The following is an 11,608-nucleotide window of genomic DNA, read 5'->3' as shown; positions in this document are numbered from 1 at the left end:
TGTGTGTGTGTGTGTGTGTGTGTAAAGAATAATGCAACAAAAGTGCAGAAGGAAGTAAAAATCACCCGATTGCAGACCCGGGGCCCTGAAGGTTCTCAGTCGCCTTCTGCACAGGTGGGCGTGGCATCGCGAAAGGCTGGCTCCTCCTCTGAACAGCTCTCCTCCCAGGCAACCCGGCCACGGCCCCGCGTGGGTCCTGCCACGTGGAACCCACACTCCCACCACCGCGTGCTCACTCGGAGGACATGGGGTCGCCATAACGATGAGGCTCTTCGTCCGTTTGGAGGAGCTGCTGTGGGCGGGGCAGTGGTGCTTTCCAGGGCTGCCCAGGGTCCTTCAGGGGGACACCGCCGCTGAGTGCTCCCTGTCAAGAACTTACTTGTTTGCAGGTTTTTTGTTTGCTTTTTGCTGCTACCACAGTACTGAGTAAACCATAACAATCCACTTTTACTGTGCTTGTGCTTTTATTTCTGTGGCCTACATTCCAGGGGTGCTGCTTTTCAATGTGTCAGCTTTCCAAAAAAGTGTGATTCACGTATTTCTAATGTTGATTAGAAATAATTTCAGACTGGTAGAAAACTTTAAAACTTTTAAAAGTAGTGCTGAAATGACTCTAGGGTTAGAGCAGGAAATACACAGGACGAACCTGGAGCATCCAATCGTGTCCAGAATTAAGGACCTGAAAGAAAAGAAAACCTCACTAATGGCATGTAGAGGGACACGGAGCAACGGGAAGAGCTGCTAGTGGCCAAAGCTGAACGCAATTCGAGCACCAAAATAGTGTAGTGTAGGTTATACCCACAATGGTGAGAACAGACAGATCTGTACAAAATTCCCATGCTTTCTGTAGACACTCTGCCTTCAGGGGAGCCTGCCCCTCCTTAGACTTCTTCCGAAGAGCACAGCAGAGGAGGGGCAACGCCTGACAGAGACCACATCAGCCGGTGATCAGTCAGCAGCAGTGCCAGTCATGTTGGCAGCGTGTCTGATACAAGCCGTGAGCAGGTGCCCTGTCTCTGTGGCCTTCCTCTAGAACAGATTCCCCAGTCTACAAGAAAACAGACACCAGGCAAATCCCAACTGAGACCTGCCACTAGTTCTCAAACTGTCAAGGTGGGTCAAAACATGAAACGCCTGAGAAATAGCCAGGAAAAGCTTTAGGAGACAAGGAGACTCAGTGTAATGTATCCTGAATGGGGTCCCGGAACAGAGAAAGGACAGTAGGTAGATAGGAAATCTAAGGCATGGACTTGAATAACATTTCTATGGTTCATTAAATTGTGACTAATCATTTTATATAATAAAAGGCTAATATGCAAATCGACCAAATGGCAGAATGACCCATTGCTATGACACGCACTGACCACCAGGGGGCAGACAATGCAGCAGCTGCCTCCTGGTGGTCAGTGTGCTCCCCTAGGGGGCACCGCTCAGCCAGAAGCCGGGCTCACGGCTGGTGAGTGCAGCAGCGGTGCTGGGAGCCTCTCCTGCCTCCGCCAGTGCTAAGGATGTCCGACCGAACATCCCCGAGGGCTCCCAGGCTGCAAGAGGGAACAGGCTGGGCTGAGGGACACCCCCCAAGTGCCGAATTTTGTGCACCAAGCCTCTAGTGATGTACAAGATGTTAACAGTGGAAATTGGGTGTGGGGTACTTGGGACTCTACTATGTCTGCAACTTTTCATAAATCTATTTTTATTTTAAAAAGTATAAGTAGTTCTTGGAAAGCTGACACATAATGAACCATAGGTTCCCCACAGCGTTTTACATTTACTCTGTTCCCTCCCCACTCCACATTTGCGTATCTGTCCCATAATGAGAACATTATCCAGTGATCAAGGTCCGGAAGTTGACAGTGAAACAGTGTTCTCAGACCTTCACCAGACTCTGTAATGGCCACACTCATGTCCTTGTGTACCAAAAGGGGACAATCTCCTGGCAAGTGACTCAGTCCAGGCTCGCTGTTGAGCCCAGTTGTCAGGGTTGAAGCTAACGGGCAGTTATTTTGCAGATTGCCCCTCAGTGAGGGCTTACTGCTGATGCTTCCTTGTGGCTGTGTTCAAGCTATTTTGACAGGAATTCCCAGAAATGATGTGCCCTTCTCAGTGCAACTTACCGGAGGATTCCAAACAGCCCATGGGCGGGTGACTGCTCCCCTGGGTAAGGTGGCGTTGGTCAGGTGTCTCCGCAGTCACGTCACAACATCCTCTTTGTAGTTAGTATATTGTACAGAGACATCTGGAGAATGTAAATACCCTGGTTCTCACCACAAGCTCACAAGCCCTGAGCCAGGCAGGTGCCTGATGGGTTTAAGGACCATGAAGAGGACAAGGTGTCTCACGTGGAGGGAAGGCAATGAAGAGCAGAGGACACGAGGTTAGAGAGGGCCAAGGGGACCTGGCGGGGAGGAGTTCGGTTGTACTGTGTGTGTGACAGGAAGCCATTGGCCCAGCATCTCGTTCTGTCTGCGTTGCCAGCCTCTCTGACTTGGCAATACCTCCAATAGCAAGCTCGTTCCTCCTGCAGGAAGGCTGTTCCCTCCACTTGGGGCATCTCCCCGGCCTTTGCTTTCCTGGCTCCTTTTCCAGATTTTAGCTCCAATGTCACCTCAAAGAGGTCCTTCCAGACAACTATCTCTAAGTTACGAACCCATCCTTTCCACTCATTCATTAGCAGATATTTACTTAGCACCGCGTGTTCTAGGCACTGGGGACACAGCCATGAAAACAGACACCTTGCTCTCATGGGGTTCACATTCTAGTCAGGGGGGAAGAGTAGTATAGAGAATGGGGACCCGCTGCTCTGGGCCCACAGGTGGCGGCTACAGGGGATTTGCTCACCCCCGAATCCTCTGCCCAGAGCACAGGCCTTCTCTACATAGTTGTGAAGTGACTGGTAGCTCCTATGTACTGAGCTCTGATTCTATTAAGCCACTTAACGAACACAATCTTAGAAAGTCCTCGGGCCAACTATCAATGGAAACAATCCCTACTGCATAGCTGAAGAGCGGGAGGCTCCAAGAGACGGCTCCCCGCCATGCGGTAAGTGGAGGACGAGAGCTTGACCCCAGCCGCCTGACCTTAGGGTCGGTGCGGTGTTCGCCATTGACCACACACCTGCCCACCTGCCCAGGTGGAGCTTACTCCGCGCATGCGCCCAGGCTTGTTTAAAGCGCCGGCGGCCGCGGCTCCTGCTCCAGGAGGAAGAGCCGGGCTCCGGGTTCACCCTCGACGCCAGCCTAGAGGATGCTGGTGAGCCACAGGAGCCTGGGCCCCCTCCCCGCGCGGGACGCTCCAGGCGCGACCCCAATCCTTCTCCCCTGCAGAGTCAGGCAGCCTCCTTTGGCCCAGAGCCTGCGAGCGCCCCGGCCCCCGCCAACGTCCCCGGACCCGCGGGGAGGCCGGCCGCACGGCGCGCGCCGCCGGGCCTGGAGGCGGCTCTGAGCGCGCTGGGACTGCAGGGAGAACGCGAGTACGCTGGGGACATCTTCGCCGAGGTCATGGTGAGGTGGATGGGACACTCCCTGGAGGCCGCCCCGGCCCCGAGGGCAGCGAGGGGGTGGGCTGGCCCAGGCCAGAGCTGCTAGACGAGCCCGTTTGATGGGTATTTCTGAACTCCCTCCCGGCCAGCCTGTCCGCCCCTTCCTACCCCACCCCAAGTTCCTGGCTGGTTTTCCCTGCACAGTTATCTTCCAATGACTTGTTTCCACCCTCCAGGCTGTTTGCAGTTCCTCCTCTGGTACCTCAGACCCCTCCTACTCGTCCCTCACACTTACTCGTTTAACAAATATTTAGCAATTTGTCAACCAATGTTTTTTTTTTTTTTCTTTCCTCCCTGTGCCTTAAAAAATTACAGAGTTACAATGTAACTTTAACAAACGTTTCTGAGGATGCTCCGGGCACTGGGGATGTGGTGATGAACAGCTACAGTCTGTCTTCCCTGTGGAAGGCAAGCAAGTGTAGTGGTAACTTCAGAAGGGCCATAAAGACAGAAACAGGCCGTGACAGACGCTGTCAGAGGAAACACTCAAGGGATGAATTTATTTTTCACACATCTTGTGACCATCTCTTCTGGGCCAGGGCCCCTGTGAGGAGCTGAGACACAGCTGGGATTTGGACAGAAATCCCTGTTCTTGAGGTGCCAGCAGCCTCGTTGGACAAACAAAATACACAATGAAACATAGCCATCTCCAGAGTGAAAATGATATGAGGGAAATAAAGTGATGTGACCGGGAGGAGTGTGGAAAGAGTCAGGGACTCAGCTGATGCATGAATGACTAGAAATCAGCAATGCAAGGAGCTGGGGAAGGACCATTTCAGGTGGTGGGCACGGTACACATATGCACAGGTACTGAGGTAGGGATATGGTTGGCACAGTCCAGAGCCGAAAGAAGGCTGGGGCAGCTGGGGTGTGAGGAGAGAGAGGGAAGAGGTGATGTTGGAGCAAGGACAGGCCTGGGAGAGTCTGAGGGTCCTGGAAGCTGAGGAAGTGCTGTCAGCTGGGAGTTCCTTGGTCCGGCTTCTACTTAGGAAACAGTGTTCTGAGGGTGGATTTGCCTGGGGAGCAGGGGGAGGTGCTGTGGCAAGGGGCTGAAGACTGGGAGGGCGGATAGGGAAACATCAGCAGAGAGCCCCGGGTTCTAGATGGTGACGGACAAGGAGCGCAGGAGGCGCTGGAGGCACTCACCTGCCTCCACCTGGTGTGAGGAGGCCGCAGCACCCAGGGCTGGCGTTAGGAGAGGCGGAGGCACAGGTGCGGAGAGTCAGGCCTCCCTACCTGACCCCAGGTGTGCCCCGCGCTGCCCCAGATGACCCTGCCCCGCACCGTGACCCCAGAGATGCGCGCACTCGTGGTGGACTGGCTGGTCCAGGTGCATGTACGTAGGTACCAAGAAGGGGGTGGGGCTGGGCCCGCATGGCAGCCTGACTGTAACCGGCGCCCCTCCCCAGGAGTACCTGGGCCTGGCGGGGGACACGCTCTACCTGGCCGTGCACCTGCTCGATTCCTACCTGCGCTCCAGCCGGGTGCGCCTCCACCGCCTGCAGCTGCTGGGCATGGCCTGCCTGTTCGTGGCCTGCAAAATGGAAGAGTGCGTGCTTCCCGAGGTACTTCCGGGCGGGGCCAGGAGAGGGTGCTCTTCCTCCCGGCCGCGGGCACAGGCTGAACTGCTGTGTGCCAAGCACCGTCCCCACAAACACTTCCCATTGTCTTGGAATCCCAGTAGATCTGATGAGTTCGGGGCTGCCAGTCTGTCCTTTTAACAGGAGGCTAAGACCCAGAGAGAGGAAGGCATTTGCCCAAAGTCGAGTAGTTGGGACTTGGACTTAGTTACGGTAGTTATGACCCTTAACGAGTAGCTACAGTTAATGCGTGTGAACTCAGTGCAGTACCACAACTGCCTGGTGAAGAAGGAGAGATATCCCCGTTTTACAGATAAAGAAACTGAGTCTCAGAGCGCCCTGAATGTCCAGGTCACACAGTGCGGAAGTGGTAGGGTTTGAACTCGAATCCAGGTTTTTCTGACTCTGAAGCCTATATTCCCCAAGACTTCCACACAACACATCGATGGTCCCATTTTACGGAGCAGAAAACTGAGGTCCAGAACGGGGACGGACCCGAACCCAGGGCAGGGAGTAACAGCAAAGGTTCAAGACTCCCCCACCTCTTTCTCCCCAACCCGCAGCCCGCCTCCCTCTGCCTGCTGGGCGCTGGCTCCTTCTCCCAGGCGGAGCTGCTGCGAGCCGAGCGCCGCATCCTGAGCCGCTTGGACTTCCGCCTGCACCACCCAGGTCCACTCCTCTGCCTGGAGCTGCTGGCCGCTCTGGCCGGGAGCGACCCCCAGGTGCGGGGGGAGGGGATCAGGGGCGTGGCCTGCGCGGCTGGGGGCGTGGCCTGGCGATCCGGGGGTGACGATGCTTTGGCAGGTGACGCTCCTTGCCACCTACTTCCTGGAGCTGTCTCTGCTGGAGGTCGAGGCAGCTGGGTGGGAGCCTGGTCGCTGCGCAGCTGCGGCCCTGAGCCTGGCGCACCGTGTGCTCCACGTGGCGGGCTCCGGAGTGGAGCCGGCACTTTACAGGTAAGGCCACCGAGGAGGGTCCTCCCCGCCCCCAGGCGGTGGCTTCAGGATCTGCCTTCCTGATCGTTGTCTTAACTGTCTCAGAGAGTGGGAAGAAATTATTGAGGGGAGGGCACGATGACACCTAGACTAGATTTTTCTGGGTATAAGAGAGAATGGGGTATCTGCCTAGCCTTGGGTTATCCCGTTTGCTTTTCTCTGGGCGGGTCTGAGAGAGTGGGGTATTGTCCAGATTTGGAGACCCTTAATCTTGTCTAGGGTGTGATATAGGATCTTCCCAAGCCCGGAAGATGCTCTAGCTGTGTTTCAGGGCGGAGAATGAGAGGTCTGCTAGCCACTAACCGCAAATGAGGTGTCCCGTTAGCTGCTAGAGCCTCTATTCCTGTTAACCATGCCGTCAAGGGGCTGGGCGAATTGTCTCTTCCCAGCGGTGCTCACGGGGAGAGCTGGATGCCAGTCCATCTTCAGCCCCAGGCCTCCCCCCTCAATGGCGCTGGCGCTCTCACTGCGCCCTGTGGGAAGAATCAGAGTCTGCCGGCCCCTCCAGTCCCTTTCTAGTCTAGATGGTGGGCTACGTGCCCTGGGAGGTTTCCGGGGACCCAAGTCAATGTGTCTTCTCCGCCTCCAGCCCAGCTCCAAGGACAGGTAATCTCCACCGCCACCCCCTGCACCCATCTTAGTTTTTCCGTCTTTCCTCCGCAGCCCCGCGGAGTTGGACCCGCTGGAGCCGTGCATGGCCCGCGCGGTGCTCCGAGGCCCCGCACCCGGCCGTGCTGCCATCTTCCTCAAGTATGCGAGGCCACAGCGCAGGGGCACCAGCTTCTTTGCTGCCCGCCTGCTCTGCTGTCCCCAGCCGGGACCCCCCTGAGCCCCGAAACCCGTCAAAAAAGACTCAATGTGTGTCTGTCTCCCACTTGAATAAAAGAGTTTCTTTTATGCCGAGCGCTCTCTGTCCTTATTGGTCAAATTCTGGTCCATCTCTTGCTTTTGATTGGTTACTTTCCGGGCCTCATCACTAATTTCCTTAATGATGAAAATTACGAACTCTTCCACGAGGGGGCAGTGGTGGGCTTCCGCCCGGACGGCTCAGCAGGATCAAACTGGGATCCCAAGCGCCAACATTTGCTGGAGACAGATAGCTGGACAGGGAGGCTACCAGGAAAATTCCAGTGCAGCCTGAATGGCCCTCGGTCTCAGAGTTGGGAAGTACCTAGGAGGGATGGGCTGTGGGAAACACAATGTCTGCCCCAGTCATGGATTCTACCTAGATGTTTCCAGATTTTCAGATTTTGTTCAAGTGAAGCTGAAAACCTGCAATTCCTTAAATATCTCTGCTTTCCTCTGTTGGCAACTCATTCAATATTTTTTAATGATTGCACAAGCCCAACACATCACCTGTGAGGGTCATCTGTGGCTTTATTGGTCTTTGATAGCAAGAGTTTTATAAGTGGGATCTGATTTACTTAACATCATTGCAGTGTATTTAGATTGTAAGTTAATATATTCACACAGTGTTAGGACATTGCTTGGCACCTCATAGGCACTGTGGAAGTGCGGCATTGCATCAGAGCAGGACTGTGAGTTGGTGGCAGTGGCCCTGCTTCTACCAAACCCCTGGTACCTAGTCATGTAGTAGGTAATCAGAAAATATTTGTTATGAATCAATGGATCGCCATGTTTTTAATTAAAACAAAACACACCTGAGGTACAGACAGTTGACTTCACTGCACTGGAATTCAACTGCAGGAATATTAGATTCTTAGCCAAGCCAGGTTTTGAAGGTGCAGGGAAGAGAAGTTTCTGTCCTAAGATGGTCAAGGTTGGACAGGATGGGGGAGAGCCTCACTCAGCAGAGTACAGTAAGAGGTAAAAGCAGATGCAGCTATTGGAATGGATGGTGCCTTTTTCAGGTTTGGGAATCCTGGGGGAGATGTCGGGTGGGAGGGGAAAGGGACAATGAAAACACAAGCTTGGCTCTTGGGGCTGAGGACCACGCGAGGGTCTTGTGGGGGTGGGGGTGTAATAATAAAGTTATTCATTCATTCAACAACCAATAAAAATGCTGACTCAAAGCTGGACACTTATGCTCCCCTATCTCATAGTCTCACGATAAGAAGCACAGGTTGTTAGTTGCCCAGTATGTACCAGGCCTTGTGCTAAGTGCTTTGTCTGCAAAATTCAGTCCCTGCAACTACTCTGAAGCAAGCTCATTTGCAATCCTCACGTTGCACAGAAGGCAGGCGAGGTGGAGGCAGAGTGAGGAGCTTGCCCACGGCCCCGCTGCTGAGTGCGTGGCTAAGGAGAGCGGGAGGACAGCCATCTCCTTCAGCCTCCGCTTTTCTTCCCAGAGGTTCTCACACGCTTTATTTTCTGTTCATTCTTTTGCTTGCACCACTCACTCGGGCCTGCCACCTGCATTCCCACTGGTTTTTCCACTCAGTGAGCTCCATGAGGGCAAGAAGCAGCAGATCTCTCTTGTTCATAGGAGCCCCTCCTCTAGAAGACCCATTGATTCACGACAAATCTCGTCTTCACTCACACTACAGTCAGGGCAGACACCTCCTCAGGGCCCTCAGAGCCTGTTGTGTCCTCTCTCCGGGGCCTGCACCCCCCCCTCCTGCCCTGACCCCTTTGCCCGAGCTTCCCAGGCTAGCCCACTCTGGGCTGTCCCTGGCTACTGGTTTGTCTCCTCATGGGACTAGGGGCTCCATGAGGATAGTTCCCTCCTTCCCTGCTACATCCCAGCATTGCCCAGCCCAAAGCTTGGCACAGAAAAGATATCAATGAGTATTTGCTTGTTGCATCGATAAATGAGTTTCAAAGGTGCTATCATTGTCCCTTCTATGCTACCGAGGAGGATATAGAATCCCAGGTAATTTAGGTGATTTGTCCAAGTCCAATGTAACTAGCGAGGAAAGACCCAGGAATTGAATCTGGGCAGCTTGATTCCAAAGCCTGTATCCTTATCCAACATGGCAAATGCCTAGTGGGCTGAAAACCAGCTTTCCGGAGATAGAAATCTTCCTTTTCTTTTCCCCAGATGTACCCTTTCCTTCTAGAAAGCTTTGGGAGCTTTGGGCAGGAGAGGAAGGAGAGCTGGCAGACGGATAGGGGAGTGGAGAGGAGGAAAAGGTGGGCTGGAGAACGAGGTCTGGGGCTGATTTGAAGAAAAGAGTGGGGAAGTCTTGAGGGGTTTCTCTAGACCCATAGGGGGCAGCCGGAGTCGGCCACCGGAGGTGAGGGGCGGGGAAAGGGTGGGGATAGGCCCGCGCCCGTAGCTGCAGCAGCGGTCTGCAGGAGTTTCCCACAATGCAGCGCGGCGCGCTGTCCCCGGTGCTGATGCTCAGCGCAGCCCCGGAGCCTCCACCGCGTCCACCTCCCGCGCTCTCCCCGCCGGGCCCGGGTCCCCGTCATGGCTCCGCTCGGCCAGGTCCTGCCCCGGAATCGTCGGGGGGCCTGGGCGCGGCGCTCGATAGCAGCCTTCGGGCCGCCGTGGCGTTTAAGGCGGAGGGTCAGCGCTGTTACCGAGAGAAGAAGTTCCGGGAAGCCATTGGCAAGTACCATCGCGCGCTGCTGCAGCTGAAGGCGGCGCAGGGGTCCCGCGCCGGGGGCCTGCCCACCCCCGCCCCCGGGCCCCCCACCAGCCCGGGGCCCACCCGCCTCAGCGAGGAGCAGCGGCGCCTGGTGGAGAACACGGAGGTGGAGTGCTATGACTCTCTCACAGGTATGCGGCCGCCGTCGGGGGCGCAGAGGGTGGGAGCGAGGGGCAGTCTTGAAGCCTTGGGTGGGGCGGGGGGAGCGGAGACTTGAAGGGACCGGCGCTGGGGTCTGTGCGGGGGAGTGGGAGACAGCAGAACTTACCAAAGAGAGGGCTTGGGGATGTAGGGGACCACGGGGATGGAAGGAGCTGGGATGTAGGAAATGGGCTTTGGGCTGCCACCGTGAACTTCAGGTGAGAAAGCCTTGCCCTGGATGCACCATTTAAAGCCTCATCCCTCACCTGAGGTAGCCTCAGTTACACCACTCCTCCCCCCCCCCCCCCCTACGAAAATAGCCTGAGCTCTAGCCTGGTTTTCGCACCCTCTAGCGGCAGTGCAGGTTGGTTCCATTCTGATTGGCCAGAGGCTCGGCAGCCCCTGCTGGCCTGAAAAAGCCCTGAGGCCCGCTCAGCCGTGCTGAAGGGCGGGGGTTCCCTCGCAGCCTGATATCATGCTCCTCGGGGGTGTGAAATCTGGGGTTGCCGGCAGGCTCTGAGAGCTCCGGTCCTGGGGCCCGCAGCCTGCCTGTTGCAGTCGGAGCTGGTGAATTACGAGCGGGTGCGCGAGTACTGTCTCAAGGTGCTGGAGAAGCAGCAGGGCAACTTCAAGGCCACCTACCGCGCTGGCATTGCCTTCTACCATCTGGGTGACTATGCGCGTGCGTTGCGCTACCTGCAGGAGGCCCGGAACCGGGAGCCCACAGGTGAGCGGGTGGCGGCTGGGCGGAGCGGGGAGAGGGGCTGGGACGGAACAAACAAGGCAGGAAGGCCAGGGCACAGCTACTTCAAGAGAGTGCTGCACACCCCACCTCCCCCTCTCCACCTCCTCCTGCTCACCCTCTCACCCACCCACCCACCCATGCTTCCTTTATACTCACCCACCACCTCTCATCTATTTATCGACTCACTTTGATGTTTCCCATTTAGCCCATTCTCTATGCACTCACTCCATGCCCCCCAACACACATTCATCCATCCACTCCCTCACTGACCCACTGCCACACCCACCTACCATCCACCAGTTCTCCCAGCCACCACTTGTGAAGCACTTGCTAGGAGTTACACGCCCTGGGGGAGGGGGAGTTGGCAGGACATTGGCTGGGGGTGGGACAGGGATGGCAGAGCTGGAGACTTGCTCCTTGCCCTCTGGGTGTGTTGGGGTGTAGAGAGAATATGAGATTTTGTTTTAAGAACCAGTGAGAGGAGCCCCACCTGCATGACCTGGGCTGTGGAGAGGAGGCAGGTAAAGGGTTTGGAGGACAGGCTTTGGGCAGGTGCCGCTGGAGGTTAAGCAGAGAATAACAGGAACCTCTGAGCCAGCATTCCTGGAAGGGGAATAGCAAAGCTATTCTGGAGGTGGACATACCCCTAAAGAAGGGGTCTGTCTGGCAATACCAGCTGGGGAGCCACTGAAGGCTGGGGACAGTGAGGCATGACCTGAGGTGCTACAGACGTCACCAGGACACCCAGATAATGCCCTGTCCATTGTCCCTGCAGACACCAACGTCCTACGCTACATCCAGCTGACCCAGCTGAAGATGAGCCGGTGCAGCCTGCAGAGGGAAGACAGCGGGGCCCAGCCTCGGGATGTCATTGGCTGAGGCCACCCATGGGGACTGCCCCTCCCTCCCCCACCTCCCTGTGTAACTTCCCCGACTCCTGTGTTGGCCGGTAAAGCACTTACCATAACCTCTGTGTGTGTGTTCTTGTGGGAACCAGGGAGGGGACATGGGTTTGGGCCTCACCCTCTGGACCTCAGAATCCAGAGGGGCCTAGG

The 11,608-nt window shown here is 56.0% G+C and overlaps 2 protein-coding genes across 2 annotated transcripts; both read left to right on the top strand.

Moving 5' to 3' along the window:
• Positions 1–3,034: 3,034 nt before the first annotated feature.
• Positions 3,035–6,942, top strand: CCNP (cyclin P; the record flags this gene model as incomplete). Its single annotated transcript, XM_084906830.1, has 8 exons — positions 3,035–3,039; positions 3,131–3,249; positions 3,349–3,500; positions 4,785–4,874; positions 4,948–5,103; positions 5,682–5,840; positions 5,923–6,074; positions 6,777–6,942. The coding sequence occupies 8 exons, from the start codon at positions 3,035–3,037 to the stop codon at positions 6,940–6,942; spliced, it is 999 nt and encodes a 332-aa protein (XP_084762956.1).
• Positions 6,943–9,099: 2,157 nt separating this feature from the next.
• On the top strand, positions 9,100–11,520 carry TTC9B (tetratricopeptide repeat domain 9B). Its single transcript, XM_084860980.1, has 3 exons — positions 9,100–9,798; positions 10,353–10,535; positions 11,329–11,520. Exons 1-3 carry the CDS (start codon positions 9,384–9,386, stop codon positions 11,430–11,432), a joined length of 702 nt encoding a protein of 233 aa, XP_084717106.1. The 5' UTR covers positions 9,100–9,383; the 3' UTR covers positions 11,433–11,520.
• The last annotated feature ends 88 nt before the right edge of the window (positions 11,521–11,608 follow it).

This window comes from Pipistrellus hanaki, assembly GCF_964339955.1.
Source record: "Pipistrellus hanaki genome assembly, chromosome: 15".
Lineage (NCBI taxonomy): Eukaryota > Metazoa > Chordata > Mammalia > Chiroptera > Vespertilionidae > Pipistrellus > Pipistrellus hanaki.
Note: the sequence above shows the minus strand (reverse complement) of the source record. Positions and strands in the feature narration are given on the sequence as shown.

Coding starts and splice junctions, on each gene's coding strand:
- TTC9B (XM_084860980.1), top strand. CDS start 9,384: ATGCAGCGCGGCGCGCTGTCCCCGGTGCTGATGCTCAGCGCAGCCCCG. Junction 9,799..10,352: donor GTGCTATGACTCTCTCACAG/GTATGCGGCCGC, acceptor TGGGGCCCGCAG/CCTGCCTGTTGCAGTCGGAG. Junction 10,536..11,328: donor CCGGAACCGGGAGCCCACAG/GTGAGCGGGTGG, acceptor TTGTCCCTGCAG/ACACCAACGTCCTACGCTAC.